This window comes from Lupinus angustifolius, chromosome LG11 (genome assembly GCF_001865875.1).
Source record: "Lupinus angustifolius cultivar Tanjil chromosome LG11, LupAngTanjil_v1.0, whole genome shotgun sequence".
Taxonomy (NCBI): domain Eukaryota; kingdom Viridiplantae; phylum Streptophyta; class Magnoliopsida; order Fabales; family Fabaceae; genus Lupinus; species Lupinus angustifolius.
The window spans coordinates 5,729,770-5,751,559 of NC_032019.1; the positions used below are offsets into that span (position 1 = coordinate 5,729,770).

Sequence of the window (21,790 nt, forward strand, 5' to 3'; positions counted from 1 at the left end):
GAAGTGAGATAAAATTAATAATGTGCAAAAATAGATAATGTAGTTTCCAATCATTACCAATGGGTGAATGAGAGGAGACACCATCCAAAAAGAGACTCTGGTGCATAATATTCAGACAATCAGATGGAGAATGCAATTTTCACACTAGACAACCTTTCTCAAAGGTTTGGAAAGCTAGAAAAATACTATGCTAATGCTATTGGATCTATTGCAACATTTGAGGGGTGTGGAGCAAAAGGTCACGAGTGGTCTGAATGCAAACACTTCATTGAACCTGAACATGAAACATTGATCAATGAACAACCTGAATCGTGCAACTACTATGACTACAAGGAGAGAAGCGGGCAACAGTTCAACCCACCATACAGGGAGAGCAATCCCAACCTTTTCTGGAGGAGTAACAACACTTTAAATTATCAATATCAAGATGAGCAAGGTAATAGGAAACCTCGAACACGGTTTCCACAGGTACAATCTTCTATTGATCCCACTCTTATAACAATAATGGAAGGTTAGAAAAAATTACTTGTCAATCTTAATAAATTTCAAGAGGATCAAATCACGATTAATAAAAATGTTGTAAATATGTTAAATGATTTGAATTCTAAGATATAAAATCAGACCATCAATGGAAAAATGTCAGAAATACAAATTGCCCAACAAATTAACAACTTTAACAGACAAATATGGATGTTTCTAGGACAGCTAGAGAAAAATTCAAATAATGAACATTGTAAACATGTCTAATTAAGGAGTGAGAAGGAACTCAATGATGTATCTCGAACTCGAACTGAGAATGACACACAAGTGGAAGAGGAACATACTGAGACACAACTCCTTGAAGATGAACAAAATTTTGAAAATGTGTGTAAGTATGTAGCTCTACCACCATATGTGCCACCAATTACTTTTCCCTAGAAATTTGCGAAAACAAAGTTAGAAAAGAAACATGGGAAATTCTTAGATATCCTTTAAGATATTAAATATTGAACTGCTCTTCATTGCAAGAGATGTTTGCATACATAAAATTTCTTAAGGATATTCTATCTAAAAAGAGAAGACTAGAGGATTATGAAACAATTACCTCCAAAACTGAAAGATCCTGGTAGTTTCTCTTTCTCTTGCTTAATTGGTAATACTAATTTTGACTGTGCTTTATGTGACTTAGAGGCAAGTGTGAGCCTCATGCCCTTATCCGTATGTAAAAAATGGACATGAGTGAACTAAAGCCCACTACTATATCACTGTAATTAGCGGATAGGTCACTCAAATTCCCTATAGGCATGTTGGAGGATGTTCCTATCAAAGTTGATTTTTTTTCATTCTAACCGATTTTGTAATACTAGAGATGGAAGAAGATGCACAAATTCCAATCCTACTAGGTAGACCATTTTTGGCTACTCAGGTGTTATAACTGATGTTAAAATGGAAAACTTTCCGTAAGCATAAGAGATGAAAATGTTGAATTTGATATTACTAAATCTATTAAACAACATTCTCTTGAGGACTTATGTTGCAGGATTGATATGCTGAACCAAGTAGTGAAAGATGAAGTGCCTAAAGTGAAATATGAGAATATCTTGGAGAGAAGCATGCTGAAAGGTGACACTTCAAATTTTGATGAGGAAGTGGCTGATGGTAGTCATTATATAAATGCAAGCTCAACACTCCCCTACAACATGCATGAGGAGAGCTTGATGATCACATCTAAATCTGATAATTGGGAGAAAGTAAAAACACTCCCTCCACCATCGGTATGAGTTCATGGGATTATGTGTGATGCACATGAATCAACCGTCAAACTAATGACATTAAACGAGCACTTTGTGGGAGACAACCCACGCTGGAGGTACATTTTTTTAATTCATTAATTTTAGTGTCAGCTTTAATGCCTTCCCAGTTCAAAGCCTTTGTAATGGGATATATATATATATAGTGTCGGCCACAAAAAAAATCATAAACTCTAAAAAATAAAAATAAAAATAAAATTACATGGAAACGTGCTAACATGATAATGCCTATTAGCTGCCTCATTCAAATAGGATATTTGCACCTAGTCCATGTGAGACATATGAGCCATTTAGGACATTTTCTCTTCTTTTGCAGGTACTTCCACTACCCTCAATGAAGCCAACCATTTATAATTGACACATGAGTTAAAGACATTTCCTACCTAACCCGTGAGTTTTTTTTCTTTCTCTTATTGTTTAGATTTTTATATTAGGGGACAATGTAAAATTTTAAGTTTGAGGGGGTTTTGCATTTAAATAGTTAATTCATTTCATATATACCATATAGATTTTAAAATTTCCAGGTTGAATATTCATATTACCATGCATTATCATATGTTTCATATATGATCTATCATCTACTTTATTCTATGTGTTGTCTATCTGCTTTAAATGAAAGAGCATGCATGAATGATGTTGTTGATCTATGATCCACATTAAAAAAAAATTGTTGATAGAATAATAACATGAAAGATATTAGATTTGACAATTGTGAATTAAATTTGGTTAAATGAAGATCTTTGTTTCATAACTTCGGCTAAATGTATCAAATGTGAGAAACTTGGGTCAAACACAATAAGAGTTCTGATTTGAATTGACAATTGCATAAAACGTATTTTATTTCACGAGTGCATAATTTATAATTTTCTATGCTTGTACATTCTAGAACTTGATTTGTGATCACTTCAAGGTTGAAGTCTATCTTTATGCAACAATAAAATGATAGAGGCAATTATGACTTTTTCTTTTCACCTTCAACCGCTTGCTATAAACATTGAAAACTCATTAGTTGCTCACTTTTGAGCCTGTACTTTAATGATTTTTCATAGCTACTCAAATGAGGGTTTGAGGTAATTTATGATGTTTGGTTGAAGCAATGAGAAAGGTTAAAAATTAACGTGTGATGAAAGAATCCATAAAAATGGGAAGAAGAAAATAAATTAATTAATTTCATTCTTTATCTTTTAGAAAATCTCAACAACAAAAAAAGAAAAAAAAATACAAAGTATACTAATTAGAAAAAAAGTGTGTTGTAAGGAGAAAGATTGATTGAAAATGATCATATGATAAAGTAAGACCTATTAAGAGAATTTCAACGCTTAATCAAATGTCTAAAAGGTTTAAGTATATTGGGAAACATTTGTAAGCCTTTTGAATTACCATTTCTTCGATTGTCGCACCTGAAATTTACTTTTATGAATTTTTTGAGCGAAACACTATGACATTTAAACACATGAGAGTGTTGAGAGAAGAGTGACCCTAATTCATACATTTGTTATGATTCAAAGACTTACCTTGAATTAAATTTGTTTATGATTGTCTTGTCTTGATATCTGGATTGTTTCAAAACTAACATGAGATTGCTTGTTATTTTGGGTCATGGTTTTTATATCATCATTCATACATGATTGTGAAAATTAGACATAATACTTGCTTGAGGAAAAGTAAGAGATAAGCCTGAGGAGATTTGATGAGTGTGTAATTATGTTACATTTGCATTGCATTTAGCATGCATTTTAGGACATAATTAGGACTTTATGATTGTTTTTAGCTTTTATTTCTCTTTGTTCGGGTTGAACGAGTGTTTTTGGCTATGTTGTACAGTTTGGATGGAATACAGCCAAAAAGAGTAGAGATTAGATGCAAGAAGATGAAAATCAGTGTTGAGGTCATGCAAAGACCAATTGAAAGACCAAAAGAAGTCATATATGTTATTTTATATTCCTATTTTTTAGATTTGTTTTGTTGGACTTAACCCAATATTTTGTAATTAGGATAAATGAGAGTTCTCCCTCAAATATTTTACTTTACACTTTACATTACAATTATCTAATTTAGAATTTGTTATTCTCTTCTCCATCATGAGTGAGTAATTCTCTTTGTTTCTAGGATTGGGGCTATGTCCTTTTACATTCGATAAATACTTGTTCTTACTTCTATTTCATTGAGTGTTGTAATTTGAATCATTAAACTGAGTTTTATTCGTGTGAGTTGCCTGACCAACAAATTACACCTCTTAGATATATTGAGGAATGACCGAGAGGTGAACCCAACTATCTGACCATTCAGTTATTCAAACTAGAATACTAATTTACGAGAGTAGTATTAGGATTCTCGAAGGTTTCTGGAATTCACCTTGGGTTGCTACGAAGCGATTGAATAGAAATATTCAATTAATAACTGTACCACGAGAGTAAATGCTACTTCAATTAAGTACACATGTCGGAGTTCGAGAGAGGATGACACATATCAAAGAACAATTCTCCCTTACAACTTAAAAGTTCATGAAAATGAGCAAAACAAGGATTTGCGAGTATAAAGGCAGTAACCTTTATCCTATGAACTCTTCCTAAATTAGATTTCAATCCCTTTTTAATTCCTATTTGAGTTAAGGATAAATTAATTGTTATAATTAAAAGAGTTTTTCAATCCTCATGGGATCAATATTTTATTACTTGACGATATAATAGTGCACTTGCGATTTGCCCTATCAATTCACATACAAAAGGAACACTTTTTATTCAACAGCCACCCAAGGTGCTGAATTGACATATATTTTGGGAAGAATCCACTTCAAGAGTAAAGGTAAAAAAACCTACTCGAGATCTTAACCATCAATTTTATGAAAATTCAATGATTTGAATTAGTGAATAAATATGAACCATTAGATTTTCATAAAATAAATGACTAAAATGTGAACTAAGTTTTTTTTACCTTACTCTCATGTATGTGGCTCCCTCCCTTATGGTGAAAATTCACATAATACATTTATGTGATATAGAAACATGAGAACCAAAATTAAAATCTGTGTTGAACAACAGAAGGGACTAAATAACACAACCAAGACCAAGTTCAAAGCCAAATGAAAATCCCTCGACCCTTTTTTTGACTCTATTGAGTCCCTTCTAATCTTCTTAAAAACATGGCCTTTGTTCTTATTTACCTCTAATCCTTTAAGATAATTCAAATTTCTGGTAAAATTTGAGCATTTGCATGCCAGACAGAAAAAAAAATCAGTCACCAAGTTATAAATTAAATATAAGAAAGTCAATATAAAGAAAATCATTGTCTTGTTAGATGTGGATGAAGCTTTCTTGTTAGACTGAGATGGTGATTGCACAGGATCAGTGCCATTTTTTATGTTAATGTCATTGTCGAGAACCTTCTGCATACCCCTTCTTGTCCTGAGGTATAACCCGCTGCAAAAACCTGTGTATCATCTCATAACTAGTGAACGTAATAACAGCAGATGGAGTTGTTCTTAATAGATTGGTTGCGCAACCACGATAAAAGCCTGGAACGCCTTCCTTTTGGAACACCTTCCGAGTACAATCAATAACCCCTGCATACCGGGCGCCATTACTTTTGGCGTGGCCTTGCTCTTGCAGCCTGGAACGTATCACCTGAAAATGTTTAATAATGACATAAATATGAGGGAAACATAAACCTGCTACTCATTGGTGTATGATGCACTTATCTTCCCGAAGGTCGTACATACCTCGTGTGGATAAGTCATTACAGATGCTACTACTTTTGAGATAGATGATGCAACGGCAACATTCCCAGGACTCAGCTTGTCAACAGTTGTGTTGTCTAAAGCATTTGAAATTTTAGTTTGATTAGCGGAATAAAAAGAAAACAGAAAATTTCACTTATTACAAGAACCACCAACTAAGTAAAAAAATGGCGGCCAAGTACACGAGGCTCCCATCTAATGGGGTTTGAGGGGGATAGATGTATGTAGCCTTACCCTCACAAGAGAAGATGCTGCTTCCATGAAGACCACTGAATAAATAAATAAGTAAATTTACTGCTAGAACTTGTACCTTTTTTAGCTATGTAAGACTTGATCTTTTCATATGCTGGAAATTGGATTGCAACATGACTTATTCCAGCCAATGAAGGTACAATGCCACTGTTTCACAAAAACAAAATATCATGACAACTAAATAATTAAACAAGAAACAGACTCAGGTTATCAAGCTTTAAGTTCACTTTGCTATGTAAGTAATCAAGCGAAGGAGTGAAGGCTGTTTGTTTATCTCTGTCTGTACTAAACCTGGCAAGGTATCGTGGATACATATACATGGGTGGGGATCAATTGATAATGCTGTATAATTTGATATAATTACACCACTTAATAACTTCCAATCGAAAATGATTCTTATTGATGCTATTGTTGAATTTTAACTTATTATCATCTAGATCTTGCATGCCAAGTTGCAGAAAAATCAAACTAGAATACAAATATGATAAGGTGATTGATAATTTTCACTTCTTCCCTTTCTCCAGGATTCATCTCACTTTAACTGATTAACATTTATTCACATTAGTTATATTACAGTCTCGACGTTGCAGCCTTTTTATGACAAATGATATAACAGATATCGGTTAAGCAACTGGTGTTTTTTTGGACGTTTTGGAAAGAAAAGGGATAGTAGTGTACACAAAGGACAGAATGGTAACAAAGATTGACAATGCTTCTGAATCTAACAAACATATGTTCTTCAAGTGTCCTTGGTCAACAGAGTTAGACCAGTAATGTGTCACACGATGTAGGATGTGAATTGGAAATTCAGATAGCAACGTTGGAGGGATCGGATATGTCAAAGTCACAAGACAAAGAAGACTCGTCAAAGGATTTTGTGGACTATATATATGCAGCTGCTAACTCCCACATTTGTAAGGAAGGTCAATATTTTTTCAGCAAAAGAGCATACTTCCTGGAATTGTTAGTAGAATTGTTCAAAGAGAACTAGCTATTAGATTCACGTTCTGTTTTCCTAATATGAGTGGTTGGGAGGATCAAACCATTTATAAGACTCTCGTGGGTAGTATCACGCGAATTAAAGAAGCCGGTTATATCATGAAATTTGTCAATAATTAGACGTAGTTTCCAAAATTGCCCATCCTTAATGAGATCCGTTTATTTTGTCTTTTCACTCAATTAACTAATGACTTTCTCTTTCTAATCAATTAATGTAAGGGTATTTTAGTAACAAATCAACTATTGTGCATAAAACATTGAAAATGGTTCTATAAAAAGGACCATAAGTGTGAATACTCATTTTTTTTTTTCAGCCTAGAAAAAGCCCAAAAAACTTTTTAAAAAGAAAAATAATAAATTAACTTCATTTTATTTATTCTGGTATTTTTCAATAAAAGTAATAAAACTATTTTTATGAAATTTTTATAATTATTTTCGAAATTATTAAATTAATTAAATTAAAGATAGTGAAAATAATTTTCTAGAAGCTTCCTTTGCAAAATAAAAAATTAATAACAAAACAAAATAATAAAACTAAATTAATGTTGTCGAGGTTCCAAAATCTAAGTGTCTAGGCCAACAAAAAATTCAAAAATAATAAAATAAATCAATGTTGTTAAGGTCCTAAATATAAGTGATTAGTTTAACTAAAATTCAAAAATAATAATAAAATAATATTTTCGAAACACAACTAAATAGAACAATGAATAAAACTATTTTTTGTTGATTTTATATTAATTTTTGGATTTATCAAAATAAGCAAAAAAAAATAATAAAGGAAAAACAAAAAAAAAGAAAAGAAAAGAAAAGAAGGAAAAAACAATATATAGAAGATTCTATTTTAAAAATAATAAATAAAGCAATAAAAGGGAGAATCAAATATGTTTCATTAAAATCCCTAAATGTGTTATCAAATCAAAATTTAAACAAACACTTAATTTTAGGGATTGGATGGTATAATTTTTACAATAGAGCCTAGAGTGAACAAAAAAACTACACTGTAAACAGTGAAAAATGCAAAGCGTAAGCTTCAAAAAAGCCACGTGAAACAGCATGAAGGAGGAGGGAATTTCCAAAGAAGGCAATCTAGTGTGGGCAAAACTATTATTCCTCATGTGCTCTCGTCTCAGAAATGCATCTGCGCCGTCCGATTAGTGGACAATTTCCTTGTCCACGTTGACCATAGGACTGGCCAGTAACGCGGCGAAACTCATCTCAGTTCCAGTGCACCGTGCCGCACTAGATCCCACCTCCAGTGGGAACAAGTGATTCCATACGGACGAGTGTATGCTCCTCTCTGTGCACTCTCTCTTTCAACCATCTGCAACATGTCACGTGTCCAAGTGCATTAATCACCCAAATTTGGTCTAATCAGTGTCTGCCACGTGCTCTTCAATTCCCAGGCAGGTTACACGCTAGTCTAACCCCTCACGGTGCATATTTCTATTCTTTATAATTAGGTAGACTCCTTTTTTTTTTACTCTAATTTATTCTTTTGTCCACTAATTCCATATTATAATAACATTAAATATTTTTTAAAAACAATCCATTGATTTTATTAGATACTAGTGTGTGAATATTGTATGATACTACATATTCAATTTTTATATATTTTATTTTTTTGAATTAAAATGTATTTGTTGTGTTTGATGTACTTTATATTATATTTTTTTGTGTGTTTATGATAATGTTTAATTTAAGGTGAGATATGTGGTTACTTAATGTATTGTTGGTAGTTGCTTAAGATTATATAGTTTTTTTGTAAAAAATAAATAATGTTAAGGACAATATAGGAAATGAAAATTACACCATAAGGGAAGTTATTTCAAGTTTTGACTTTATATCTAGTATAGATAAATTCAAAATAGTGATACATATTTAAATAATTTTCTCCTAGGATTAAATAATAAATGGTCAAATAAGTCCCTCTTTTTGTGTGTTCATTAATTAACCAATTTTTATTATGATTAGTTGACAACTTGTTAAAATTCTTTTTTCTATAAATAATAAAAATCACATTTTAGCAAAAATTTGAACATTTTTGTAAATAAATTATGACAAAGAAGTATTTTTCAAAAAATAAAATAATTTTGAGAATTAATATAGAGAGAAAGTCGTTCGGGAGACTTTTTTCTTCTTAGATCATCTTCAAAAGGTCGCGCTAAGCCGTTTCTTTTCAATCGATTAAATCTCAAAATCAATTAAATTATATTTTTTCAATTAAATAAATAACAAAAATTAATCAAATCAAAACTCTTTTCAATAATAAATAAAACTTGCAAAATATATATTTTTGACTAAAAAATATATTTTCTTTAATTAAAATACACTCAACCAATAAACATTTTTCTACCTAAAGAACTACGTAAGTCTTGATATTCCCTTAATAGGAATACGTAGGACCGGGGTCAATCTTGTCAGACATAATAATAAAAATAAATTTTTTTTTCTTTCTAATAATTAGATAATTAATCAGATAATTCAATAAAGATAATAATAATATTAATAATTATATAGTCATATATTTTAAATGAAGGGTAACGCTTAAAGCGAACCTGTATATCAAAAATCGAAAAGCCCAGTATAATTGGGCTTAAAAGACTTTCCTACATTTTTAACTATAAAAATGTAGTAGCGACTCTAGATTAAGTCGTGCAACCGACAATCGGGGCGCGACAACAAGTAAAACCAAAAAGGGTCTTATAAAACAGACCAGCAGGAGTAGTTTAATTTGCAATCGTGTTAGTAGGGAACCGCTCATAGAAGGTGGCTCTCCTTCTCATAACTATTGTAGGTTCTAATAATTTTGCTTGTGGTAATGATTATCCTTTTACCAAATAAAATAATAGTATACAAAAAGGCGTTAAACATAATTCAAAAGAGAAATTTTGGTGAATTTTTTTGCACAAATTGATAGGGCTATCTAGGATATTTTAATAGAAAAATCTGAGTCAACAATCTAAAAATAAATAGTTCATTATTTTATGGTATCTGCCAAAATAAGGAGACATGTTTTGTATTTCTTCTATATTATTATTTACTTTCCCCATTTACTGCCCAATCAACAGGAATCGGGAAAGAAAAAAAGTAAATAAAAAGTATTACATATGCACATAAAAAATGCTGGATATATCAACCCTTCCCAATTTCAAAACTATTAGCACAAAATTATGAATATAAAATTATAACTATGGAACTGACCTGTAAAGCCCTCGCATGCCTTCCTCATGTGTAATCCTTGTCAAAGCAGAAAGAATGCTTTTGTAAGGTATAACATCAGGCCTCATTCCTTGAGTCTAATGGTATCAGGGGAGAAAATGAATTAATGTCCAAATATAACATAAAAAAGAGCATGCATTGATGAATAAATGAAATAAACAATGCTAACAATATTTTCATAATAAAGTTCATTGAAACAGAAAAAGGCACAACCAAGGGATACAGATGTATTCTAAGCCTAATGTATAAATTAAAACACAATACACCATCAATATTTCAAGCCTGAGAACCTAACCCTGACCAGGTGGTTTAACAAGCACATCGGGAGTTGGCAAGAAACTCAAAATTACAATGAAACAAGGTAGAAGATTCATCGGAATGTATAAAGATTAAGAAACATTGACATAAAGGACAGGGAACAAGAATAATAAAAGAGCAGGTCATAGAAGCGCCAACGTACTTGGAGTCTTGTCTTAACAACCCACAATGGATTTGTCGAAATCGCTGTTGCTGCACCAGCACCAGCAGCGGATATAATATTTCCAACTGTTGTTAGTTCATTGGAACCATCTGCAACAATTTAACCAATGAAAAATGTTTAAATTCTAGTCAATCTAGAAAAATTCAATTCAGGATCAGAAGAAACCAAAATTTGAAAAAACTTAAGTAATCTAGTATATTCTGATGACTTAAGAGAAGACCAAATGTATGTAAAAAGTACAACGCAGATGATATTCACCATGTGAACGAAGCAAACCCTTTAGTTGCTCATAAACTGTGAAGTAAACCTGCAATTGAAATGGAACTTTTGTCATTTGAAAAGATGTGAACTATGACGAGAAACTTTAAAACAGATGATTAAACAATAAAAACAATATTATTCATCGATTATAAGAAATATGATTAACCAATGCTTCAAAAAAGATCTTTAAGGGCAAAGTATATGCAACTGGGAGATTAGTTTTTAATAGTTTTTTCAAATGTTGATACAAATGGATATGGTACTTCACCTCTTCAAGGGGTGGGAGTTGAGGGACTAAAACTTCCTCTAGCAAAAAGACAAAAGACACAATCATCTTACATGTTTGTTGGTTACAAACTTATCTCTTCCAAACTTAATAAAAGGGTATCATAGACGTATCTGAAGGGCTCAAGGTATGAGACTGAGAATACATATCAATATAAGGAATTATTATACACAAGTAGTATGGCTGCAAGAGACTTCTCAAAACTAATATTTTATTTTTTGGGAGTAAAAATTGCTCATCTCTCCAGACCAGACCAGAAGAGTGACAGAGACGGAACATAACACTAGATTCTGTATGCACAGGACCCAGGGAAATGTCAGACCCACTATGTGGGTCTATGGTAGATAGCCTTACCTTGCATTTTCAAGTGGCTAATTCCATGACTCGGACATCTGGCATACTTGTCACATGGCACCATTGTGGCAAAGCTAGATTCCATTATAAGATTAAGTACATAAAGTAAGGGGGTCGTGAGGAGATCAGGAATTTGCAAAGTAGCGATAGTGAACAATATTCTCAGCAAGTAGGTTGGGGAAGGCTGTACCCAAGAGAAGGTTATATGACAAATCGAAGTTGATAGGAAGGTTGTCTAAGTTATAGATAAGACCCGTGTAACTTCAGCTTTTGGGATTATGTCTCTTCTTATTTTATTAATAGTTTGTATGTACAATATAATAAGATGGAAGGCAAAAGAATGTAAAGCAAGACATTGCCAGAGCATAAGTACACCTAAAGCCATGTTTCACAAATCTCACACCTTTTGCAGCAACAATCACTATTAACAACACAAAAATATAGTTAGAGAGGCAAGAGGAAAAGAAACTCACTGCCCAATTTGGAAGTAATGCCAGTATTGTTGGTGAAAGGCCACGGTACATTCCCCTGAAACCTTCAGTCTTAAATATATTCTGTAAGCTCGTGATGATGATGCTACCTAAGACAACAGCAAAAGTTAGGCTAAAAAACAATCACTCAACAAATTTATGACATAATTTATTCATATGGGAATAAGACTGATGAAGCATTCGTGACACGTCGAATTGAACTCACATAATGCAGCATCCACTATAGATTATAGAAAATTTAAGATTCAGTTTCAAGTAGATAACACAAACTTTAAAAAATCCAAAGAACTAACGCAAAGGCATGAAATTGATAAGATAATTATCTACGTCAGAAAACTTATTCCGTTCTTCTTAATGAAGGGGGTGCCTTAGTGCGACCTTGCGACCTTGAAGCTGTTGACTTGTTGTCATGTGAACAAGAGGTCATAGGAGCCTCTTGCAGATAAAAGGTAATACTACATACTATAAGACCCACACAGTGGTTCCGACCTCCCTTCCCTGTGCACATAGGGTGCTTTTTTGGTATAGCCAAGACTATTGCCTTCCTCAATCAGTAATGAACTAATCACTTTTGGGTGCGTGACTGCCCCACAACAAGTGAGCTCACGGGAATCGAACATTTAACCTTTTGGCCTATATAGGGATCCAATGCGGCCTTACACCACTAGACCAATGCATTGTTAGCCATCCGGTGCTTTATAGCACCCCTTTTACAAGAGTCAAGAGGTCTCGATCTCAGATAGATCCCCAATATCAACCTCAGTACTTAATATCTACCACCAATTTAGTAAATAACTACAAGGGTACCTTTCTGTGCAGGAGGAAGGCCATGAACTTGTAACCTTGTCTTGATCACATCCAATGGGCACACAAATGTAGCCGCTATGGCTCCTGTAAATGCAATCAAGTTAATCCAAAGGCAATGAATGTCACAATCTTAAAACTCAAAACCAGCCATTCTTCGAAAAGTGGATTTGGTAATCAAAAAGTTTAAAATTTGAGAGAAGCCCATAAAAGCTGAACCAAAATTAGGAAAAGGGTCGAAGCCAGAAGAGGGAAAAAAGGGTTACCAGCTGCAGCACCAGCACCAGCGTTACATATTAAACCCATGATGTAGTGATTAGCACCAGAACTTTGGCCATTGCTACTCATGTTAGAATTTAAAGATACCCTTATAATGCAATTTGACAAATTTAGGTAGTGGAATAAAAGAAGGGAATTCTCAGGAGAGATCTTTTTGATCTTGTTTCCTTATATACCATTCCATTTATTGAAAAGGGGAAGGAGGAAAGGGAAGAGAAAATGAAGGTGTTGAAATTGTGGTCTTAACTTGTGCGAAGGGGTTTGATTATGCGGCGAATTGGTCTACAAAGGGTATGTGAAATCAATGAGAGGTGGTCACAAAGTTGAAACTTGAAAGACCATGCGAATTTTTGTTCGGTTTTTTTCTGTTCTATTTCTCTGTTGACTCGTTTCTTATGCGTCTCTGATTTGAGTCTATGAGATTGGGAGTAGCAGATGCCAAAAAGCTATTGAATTTACTTATTTGGAGTTGGGGTTGCTGAAACCTGAAGCTTTCTATGGGTGAAGCAGGGCTCTATATTTAGAATATTATATTCAGGAAGTACATTATAAATAGATTGTAACATGTATTCTTTTTGAGCAAAATTTTATATCCAATCAATATATCAAACTCGAGAACACATCTTATGTTTTCAGATATATGTGACTCCATATAGTATTAAATTCTTGTTGATGAGAAAATGTAAAATTAAAATTAATTTTACTCTTCTCGTATAAGAAATAAAAAAATAACTTGTTACAAAGTTTTTGAGAAAATATGTAGACTCTATCAAAGCATCCAAATGTTAATGTGTACATATCTTTCTCTTATAAATAATATGAAAAAATCAACACAGAAAGTTGTGGAAGAGATGAAGTGAATAAACAACCTTATATGTTTTTTAATCACCAAGATATTAAATTGATCTATGAGAGAGTGTGATTGTCTCTAAAAGGCACTTTCTTATAAGCAGAATATTGGGTTTATAAGCTGAGTAACTTTCTTATAAGCAGAATATTAAATTGATCCCTGATAACCTTTTGTTTCTTTCTTCCCTGATAAAGAAAACTATGTTATAGTCAGCATTTACCAAGAGCCACTTTCTTTCTTTCGATGTGTGACAGCACTTACTTTAATGTTATTCTTTTTTCATGATTGAGGTATGTGATTTTTTATAATGAAAATAAATTAATTTTTTTTATTTGAGTGTGGTGGAAGAATTTGTTTAGAAGTTGACATGGTTGGCCTATATAAAATATCTCAGTTTTTTAAATTTCTTATTTGTTTTGTCTGGTAGAAATTGTTTAACACTTTTATTAATATAATAATGGAAAGTTGTGAGTTTTGATTAATGGGTGGGACACAACTGTTGTCCCACAATTTGTGTCACTTAATATGTCATAAGCAGTTTATGATTGGTCAGAAAAATATTTAATAATTAAATTTTAATTTAAATAAATTTTTCTGAGTAATGACAAGTTTATGATATATAAAGTGCTACAATCTATGGGGACAATAGATGTGTACCCTCGTGTAAAAGTAAGTCCACATCATTTGCAACATTTTTAGACTTAAAATTTGATTTTCAAATGATTTTTTGTATCCTTCATTTTAAGGAATAAAGAATTAATCTCTTTAGACTATAGGACTTATTCAAATAGTTTTGAGACATCAACAAGCATTTGATATCCAAGTTGATATCTTGCCTTATTCTACTTCTTCTGCATGCTTGCTTGTTGTCACACTCTGATCTGCATCTGGTTTCTCTTGTGGTGTTCATCCAAACATTCTCTCTGGTAAATTCAGCAACTCTGTTTCTTTTCTGCTTGATATTTATGTTATATATGTACTTACCTTCAAGTTTGTATATTTTTTTCTTCCTAAAAATGGAAAAGAAAAACAAATTGAAGTTCATATTTCATGAGGTTCAGTAGGGGCTAAATTTAACTAAAAGTAAATTAACATCTTTGAAAAATAAGCTCCTCTAAAGTGAGTATATTGAAATCAATTAAAAAAACTGAATATTTCTCCACTTACTCATTTTATAACTTCCCCATTTCAGAGAAGTCTTATCTGATATTTTCTTGTCTAAAACACTTACAAGGACAATTGCTTAAAAAACTTAAAAAGGCAACCTGAAAGCTAGATATTAAAGAGGAGGGGGAAGGGTTTCCTAAGAAATTAAAAATAAATCAGTGGAGAAAAATCAAAATTTGGGAAGTTACTTCACAAGTAGCTGAATACAGTAACTATTACATAACATTTATGTCCTCAATACCTTAGTGTTGTGTTGGTAACAAAATGCTTACTCAACTAAATAGATGAGGATGACATTACAAACTAATGTCAAAGGTGTCAAGGTTGAACTTTTTTTTTCGGTAAAGAAAAATTGTATTAAATTGAGCCCGAGGAGTACCCGCCTAATACAAAAGAAACGATAACTAGTGATCTATTTAGAGACTAAACTAATACAAAGTTTCGGATCCATACACCAATTTGCAAAAGATAAAGAAGTTTTAGTTACAAAGGAGGAGAACCAAATTTTCTTTCCATACCATAAAACTTGCACTTGAAGGAAAGTTAGACCTTACTGACATGATTACTAGTAAATTCCAATGCCTAACATCACAAGAAACCATTGCATCAATGAGATGGAGAAGAGTGAGGTGATACAGAAGGAGATGACAAGAAAGGTTTTGGTGGTACTTGCAATGTTTCAACATTCCCTTCAAGCATCTCCACCACCCTATGCATTGTTGGTCGATCTGAAGGGTTAGTTTGTATACACCACAAACTTGCTAGTATCATCTTTTTTATCTTGTCTCTATCACTTTCATTCATAACATTCCTCAATGCAAGCTCTTCATTTAGTTCAATACGCTTATAAATCCAATAAGGAAAATATATTTCACTAGTACACTCAACTTCAACATTAACATTCCTTCTTCCTCCAACCATTTCAAGTACGAGCATTCCAAAACTATAGACATCTGATTTGTAAGAGACTACTCCGATATTTCTACAGAATACCTCAGGAGCAATATATCCTATAGTTCCTCTAGCAACCAACATGGACACAACACTCTCATTTCTAGGGCATATTTTTGCAAGTCCAAAATCCGATATCTTGGGACAAAACATCTCATCCAACAATATGTTGTGAGGCTTTATGTCAAAGTGAAATATTCTAGTGTTGCATCCTCTATGCAAGTACTCTAGTCCTCGACCGACGCCAATTGCGATTTGATATAACATTTCACAATTCAATTGGCAATCAGCTGTCAAGTTGTTAGTCTCATATATAAACTTCTCTAGAGATCCATTAGCCATATACTCATAGATCAGAGCCTTTTTGGATTCTTCAGAACAAAATCCTATAAGAGTGACAATGTTCACATGAGAAGTCTTGCTAATACTTGCTACCTCATTGATAAATTCTTCTCCATTGCCTTTCAGTTCACTCAGAATCTTAACAGCAACTAAAGATCCATCTTCTAACTTCCCTTTGAAAACACTTCCATAGCCTCCTTGGCCTAACTTTTCTTTGAAAGAATTGGTCATTTTCTTTATTTCCATGTAGCTATATCTTCTTACTGCAATTGGTCCATAATTCTTGAGGAAGGTCTCAAAATCTTGATTAACTCTAGATTTCTTCTTCCAGAATCTACACAATAGTTTTCTTCTAAAGCAGTAGATTATAATAACTACAAGTCCAAATCCCGCAGCTGCAGAAACTGTAATCGGTGAAATTGGATGAGATAGTGATCTGTTGAATTAGTCTTAACTATCTTTTTTATTTATTCTAGTATTTGTGATACCATCCATGTTCATGCACATTTAATTAAAACCTTCATTATATAATGTTTACAACTATCCTTACTCTGCTTCAGGCATTTCTCATGCTTGTCACTTTTATGTATCTCTTATTTCATATAAAGTAATATTCGACTATAATAAAAAGTGGAAAAGTAAATTAGACTTGATATAACTTAGCATAAAGTGTTACTTGAGCAAAATTTATCACCTGTTGCTAGTATGACAACCGGTTTTCCAGATTCCTCTGCAGAATAAGCAATGAATTAGTTAATCATGTATCTGTTCAAGGCTGGAGGTCGCTCAAACAAACTCACTACTAGTGAATCTCTTAATAAATCAAGCTTGTAAGGTTTATATTTCTCGCTTAATCGTCTTAAAACTTCGAATGATGTTCATCATCTAGATGTTATCTTCTTATATGTTATTTTGAAAACAGTATCTCTTCGGTTGCGAAAGTAAGGTTGTATACATCTACTCCTATAATTGATACTTAAATTCACACATCTATGACATTTGTATACAATATGTCTATTCACTCTCACAATATATGAGATATTTCAGTATATGCTCATACTCAAATCAATGTACAATATTTATAATGAGTGTACAGAGGGAGAAGAAAGTAACCTGAGGAACATTTCCTAGCATGAGTATCATGAGGGCAGTAACACCTGAAACTAAATATCTCTGTGTCAAATCCACACTTTCCTCCAGTACTAGTGCACTTGTTGCAATCACTCACTTTCCAAGTCATCACGAACCCTCTCCTCAACGCCTCTTGAATCCCTCCTTTCTCACTTTCCACTGTCATATTCACCACTCCACCCTTGCACTTCATCAATGCAGAGATCAAATTTTGATCCCCCCTATACAAGGCCACAACCGAACCTGTTCCGTTCTCAGCAGAACACCCAATTTTGTGCTCTTGTAGTTGCGACCATTCGAACTCACATCCAAAGAACAAGAACAGGTCCTTTTGGTTGGGACTAAGAGCCAACCTAGTACCTGAGAGAGCTCTAAAGACATGTCAACACTATTCGGTTATGTTATTGATTAGTACAATATGTGTCATATGTCGCTGCTAATCACGTCAACACCGGGACTAAAATGGAAGTTTTGAAATATCAGGCGAGTCAAGAAAATAAATTATATGGATTAAAACCAAAATTTAATATACTTTGATGGGGAAAAAACGTGTTTAAGCCAAAATAAAAACACCAAATGAAGTCACTATTTTGACATACACGAAACATTTTAAGTACATACCAGAAAGAGTAAGGTTCTGTGTACGAGGAAGACAACTCGTAGTGTTTGATCCAGAAAATGCAGCATTAGACACTCTTAGTGAGTGATTGTTGTAGAATATTTCGTGGATAATGTATTGGGAATGAGACATGTTGAGAAATGGGAAGCCATCTTTGTTACAGGAGAGGCCAAAACCAGGGTACCCGCAGAAGGGTTCTTGTATCCCTTCAATATAGAAAGGGTAGCTTATAGTTTGGCTATTATTGCCGCATGTTTTAGGTTGACATGCTTCAAACTTTGGATTGATTGAACCAACAGAATCTTGTGACCAAAGGGTGATGATAAGAACTAAGAAGTTTAGGATTAATAAAATATGAGGTGACATATCTTTCTGAGTAAGATCCTTTGGGTTTTTCAATGGTGACAATGAGAAGCATATAAATAAATTATACTTATAATACATTGATGGGTGTGATATGATTCTTTTGATGTGGCAGTGGAATATGAGAATTGATATTGACATGGACTAAGAAGTCTATACACTTTGTGAACGCATGGCATAAGTCAAAGTATTGTTTTTTCCATGACGTGGTTGAAGGGATTCATTGACAAAATTTGTACACCTTATGGCAATGCTGGACTTAGCAGTGTGAACAAGACGACTAGTCCTAACAGATTGGACCAAACACAGCAAGATTAAGTGTTGTTGGTTGGAAACATGGAACTTTCAGGGTCATTCACTTGCAACAAGTTTAAGAAATCTACGAACTTTAGTTAAATTTCATATGGAAAAGAGCATCTGAAAAATAAAATGGAAGAATTTCAGATCAAAATATGTAAATATTTGGTTGAGTAAAAACTAGATCAAAGCTAGAAAAATCTTGACTCAAGTGGCATAACTTCACTTTACAGCACCCGTACAATCGTGGTCTTGTCACTCTAACAACTTCTTAATTGAATTGCTTCTTCAACAACACTGTTAAGGCCTATAATTGCTCTTCCTTTAAGGAGTTTATTTTCATTTGTCCAGAACCAGTAGTATCAGTGCATGAGATTATGAAAATATTATTTTTGTCTTAATGCATGAAGCCATAAGCTATTAATCCTGAACTTGTGTAATGCAGCCTGTTAACTGGGCCAACAGCATTAAATACAATAGTTAGACTGGCGAAACCACGTGATCCCGAGCCATACAGCACCACATACATTATACATACCAGTCTGTTGGTTTATTCAAGTATGAAGTCCCACATTGGATATGTAGGGAGGAGTGAAAGAGTTTATAAGAAGGAAACACCCATGAAATTAATGCTTTAAGGTTTTGGTTCAAGACGTGGTGATTTGACTGATCAACTCAAATTGATATAACTACAACATACTGTTGTATTTATTATTATCTCGTTATCATATCTATTGTTTGTCAAAATAATTAATATGAAAAGTCATTGATTACAATTAGAGACTTATTATTATAATAGAGATTATAATAATGAGAAATAGATCTCATTTATTAAACTACACATATAAATGATGCATATAGAGATATGATCATTAGTAATTAACAAGTTATTTATTATATTTTGATATTTGACACCTAATGCCTTATGATGTTAGTTGAATGATTATTGAGTATAATTAAATCATTGAAGGATTAATGATTAATCAAGAGAGAATCCATCAACTCATTGTAATGAGTTTGAGCTCTATAGAAATAAAGACCTTGGCCAATGTGAATTGAATGAATGAAGAAATGAGTTTCTTAAGTCATTCACTATGAGTTAACTTATTAGAATTTGACAATTATACCATATTCTAGAGTTAACATAAAGTTGTAAAGATGGAAGGAAATATTATAGTAATCTTCTAATGGTTCTAAAGTAAAAGATATTGCTTCATTTCTATCCGGTCGTTAAGGAGTGTTGCTAGATGTCAACCTTGATTAGTAAATTAATGAGTTAACTTACTACTGGTTTAGTAATGAACTTACGAGGTCACACACTAACGAGTATTCTGATTTTGTTGGACGAGAAAATATTATTGATTAAATTAAACAGTTTAATTTATATATTTTCTTTTAAGTGGAATATTATTGTATTTTTTGCTAACACCAAAAATAAAATAATATCATTTAGTCATCTATAATATATAATTAAATGAGACTTAATTTATATATTTCAATGAGTTGTTTAAATTAGTAAAACTAATAAGATTAGTTGTTTTTTTAAACATTTAAAAACAAAAACCCAAGTGTAGTGGGGTTGGTTGCGGAAAGAAAGCAACCAAAAGGTTGAAGTGGTTTTGTTTTTTTATCTATAATAACAAAAGGAAAAAGTGAAGGCATCATGAATGAACGCACTGCATAAACAGAAGAAGATTTTGGTTCTCTTCTTTGGTTCTTTGGTTCTTTGGTTTTGAAACATTGAAATATAATTTGGGTTGATTTCTCAGTTGTACGGATCAAGTGTTGATACAATAAGGATCAGTCTCGGTGTAGATACACGTGTAGGACCTTCATACGTTTGAAGGAGAAATTTTTTTGAAGTCATCACAGTCTCCTGAGATATTTTATGTAAAAGTTTTTTGCCTCAATGTTACCTGATATGCATATTTTAACACAAATAGATCCATAATTTTCCGATGTGCATATTAGGAACATGCATGTTAACCTTCAAGGGATATCTGTGTTGATGATGCTTTGGTTTGGCAAACCTTCCAGAAGTTAGTAAAGTTTTTATTTGATGATTGTGTTTGGTGAATTTTCTTTCTTCATGTCATATGAAAATAGAAAAAAAAAAGTCATTTGTAAGGGAGATTACTTGGGAGCACTCTTCAACTATTCTTTAGTACATCTTTTGGTATTTGATTTTTAACAAACTATTACAAATATATGAAAACCAATAGAGAAACTAATTAACCAAGGTCCAAAACCACACCTACGGTCATGATATCACATGGTTTTGGCAGTCTCTCCAATCACTGTTTTTTTTCTTTCTATTTGTTGTGGGTGAAACTCGAACATATAACCCCATTCACTTTATTCCTTAAACCTCTCAACCTTAACTATCAGAATATCCTATGACTCCCCGTTTTTTCTCTCCAACCACTATTATATGAAATTATGGTAAAGGCAACAAAACCGTTGTAATGGAGGAGATGATTGTTAGGAACAAGCGAACAATCCAATAGTAAAAAGTATAGAGACAAGAGAATAACACCAGAGATTTAGTAACGAGATTCGACCAATTGTGTCTACGTCCCCGGGAGCGTACATTATTAGAGAATAATGATTAGTGTTTGACTATTCTTCTCATTGTTACATTAGGTTTACATAACATAAATATATATAGCCCTCTACCCCAACCCTTTACATTAGTCCAAACTCATAACTTGTATTGCTGTTATCTAGATATATGAGTCATTGCATAACAATCTCCACCTTGGCGAATATCATCAATCTCCATCTTCCACCATTGGATTGAGGGCGCTCCATAGTCCAGCATCAGTGAATGTTTAGCAAGCTCAGGCAATGCCTGAACTTGTCCATGGTAACCGGTTTGGTTAACATATCAGCTGCATTTTCTGAAGTGTGAACCTTTTGCAATAGTATCTGCCCACAAGCTATCAACTCTCTTATCTTGTGAAATCTCACATCAATATGTTTGGTCCTAGCATGATACACTTGGTTCTTTGCCAAAAAGATAGCACTCTGACTGTCACAATGCAACAAAACTCCACCTTGCTCAATGCCTAACTCATTTACCAGCCCCATAAACCATAAGGATTCCTTAGAAGTTTCA

At 33.0% G+C, this 21,790-nt stretch overlaps 2 protein-coding genes across 2 annotated transcripts; both read right to left on the minus strand.

Moving 5' to 3' along the window:
• LOC109361352 (nicotinamide adenine dinucleotide transporter 2, mitochondrial-like) lies at window positions 5,144–13,456 on the minus strand. The gene is made up of 9 exons (XM_019606820.1): window positions 12,940–13,456; window positions 12,677–12,760; window positions 11,852–11,958; window positions 10,736–10,784; window positions 10,457–10,569; window positions 9,979–10,073; window positions 5,837–5,925; window positions 5,509–5,603; window positions 5,144–5,413 (listed from the first exon to the last, which is right to left on the minus strand). Exons 1-9 carry the CDS (start codon window positions 13,019–13,021, stop codon window positions 5,159–5,161), a joined length of 969 nt encoding a protein of 322 aa, XP_019462365.1. The 5' UTR covers window positions 13,022–13,456; the 3' UTR covers window positions 5,144–5,158.
• LOC109359375 (LEAF RUST 10 DISEASE-RESISTANCE LOCUS RECEPTOR-LIKE PROTEIN KINASE-like 2.4) lies at window positions 14,633–18,721 on the minus strand. The gene is made up of 4 exons (XM_019604015.1): window positions 18,015–18,721; window positions 17,376–17,753; window positions 16,957–16,992; window positions 14,633–16,666 (listed from the first exon to the last, which is right to left on the minus strand). The coding sequence occupies exons 1-4, from the start codon at window positions 18,514–18,516 to the stop codon at window positions 15,576–15,578; spliced, it is 2,007 nt and encodes a 668-aa protein (XP_019459560.1). The 5' UTR covers window positions 18,517–18,721; the 3' UTR covers window positions 14,633–15,575.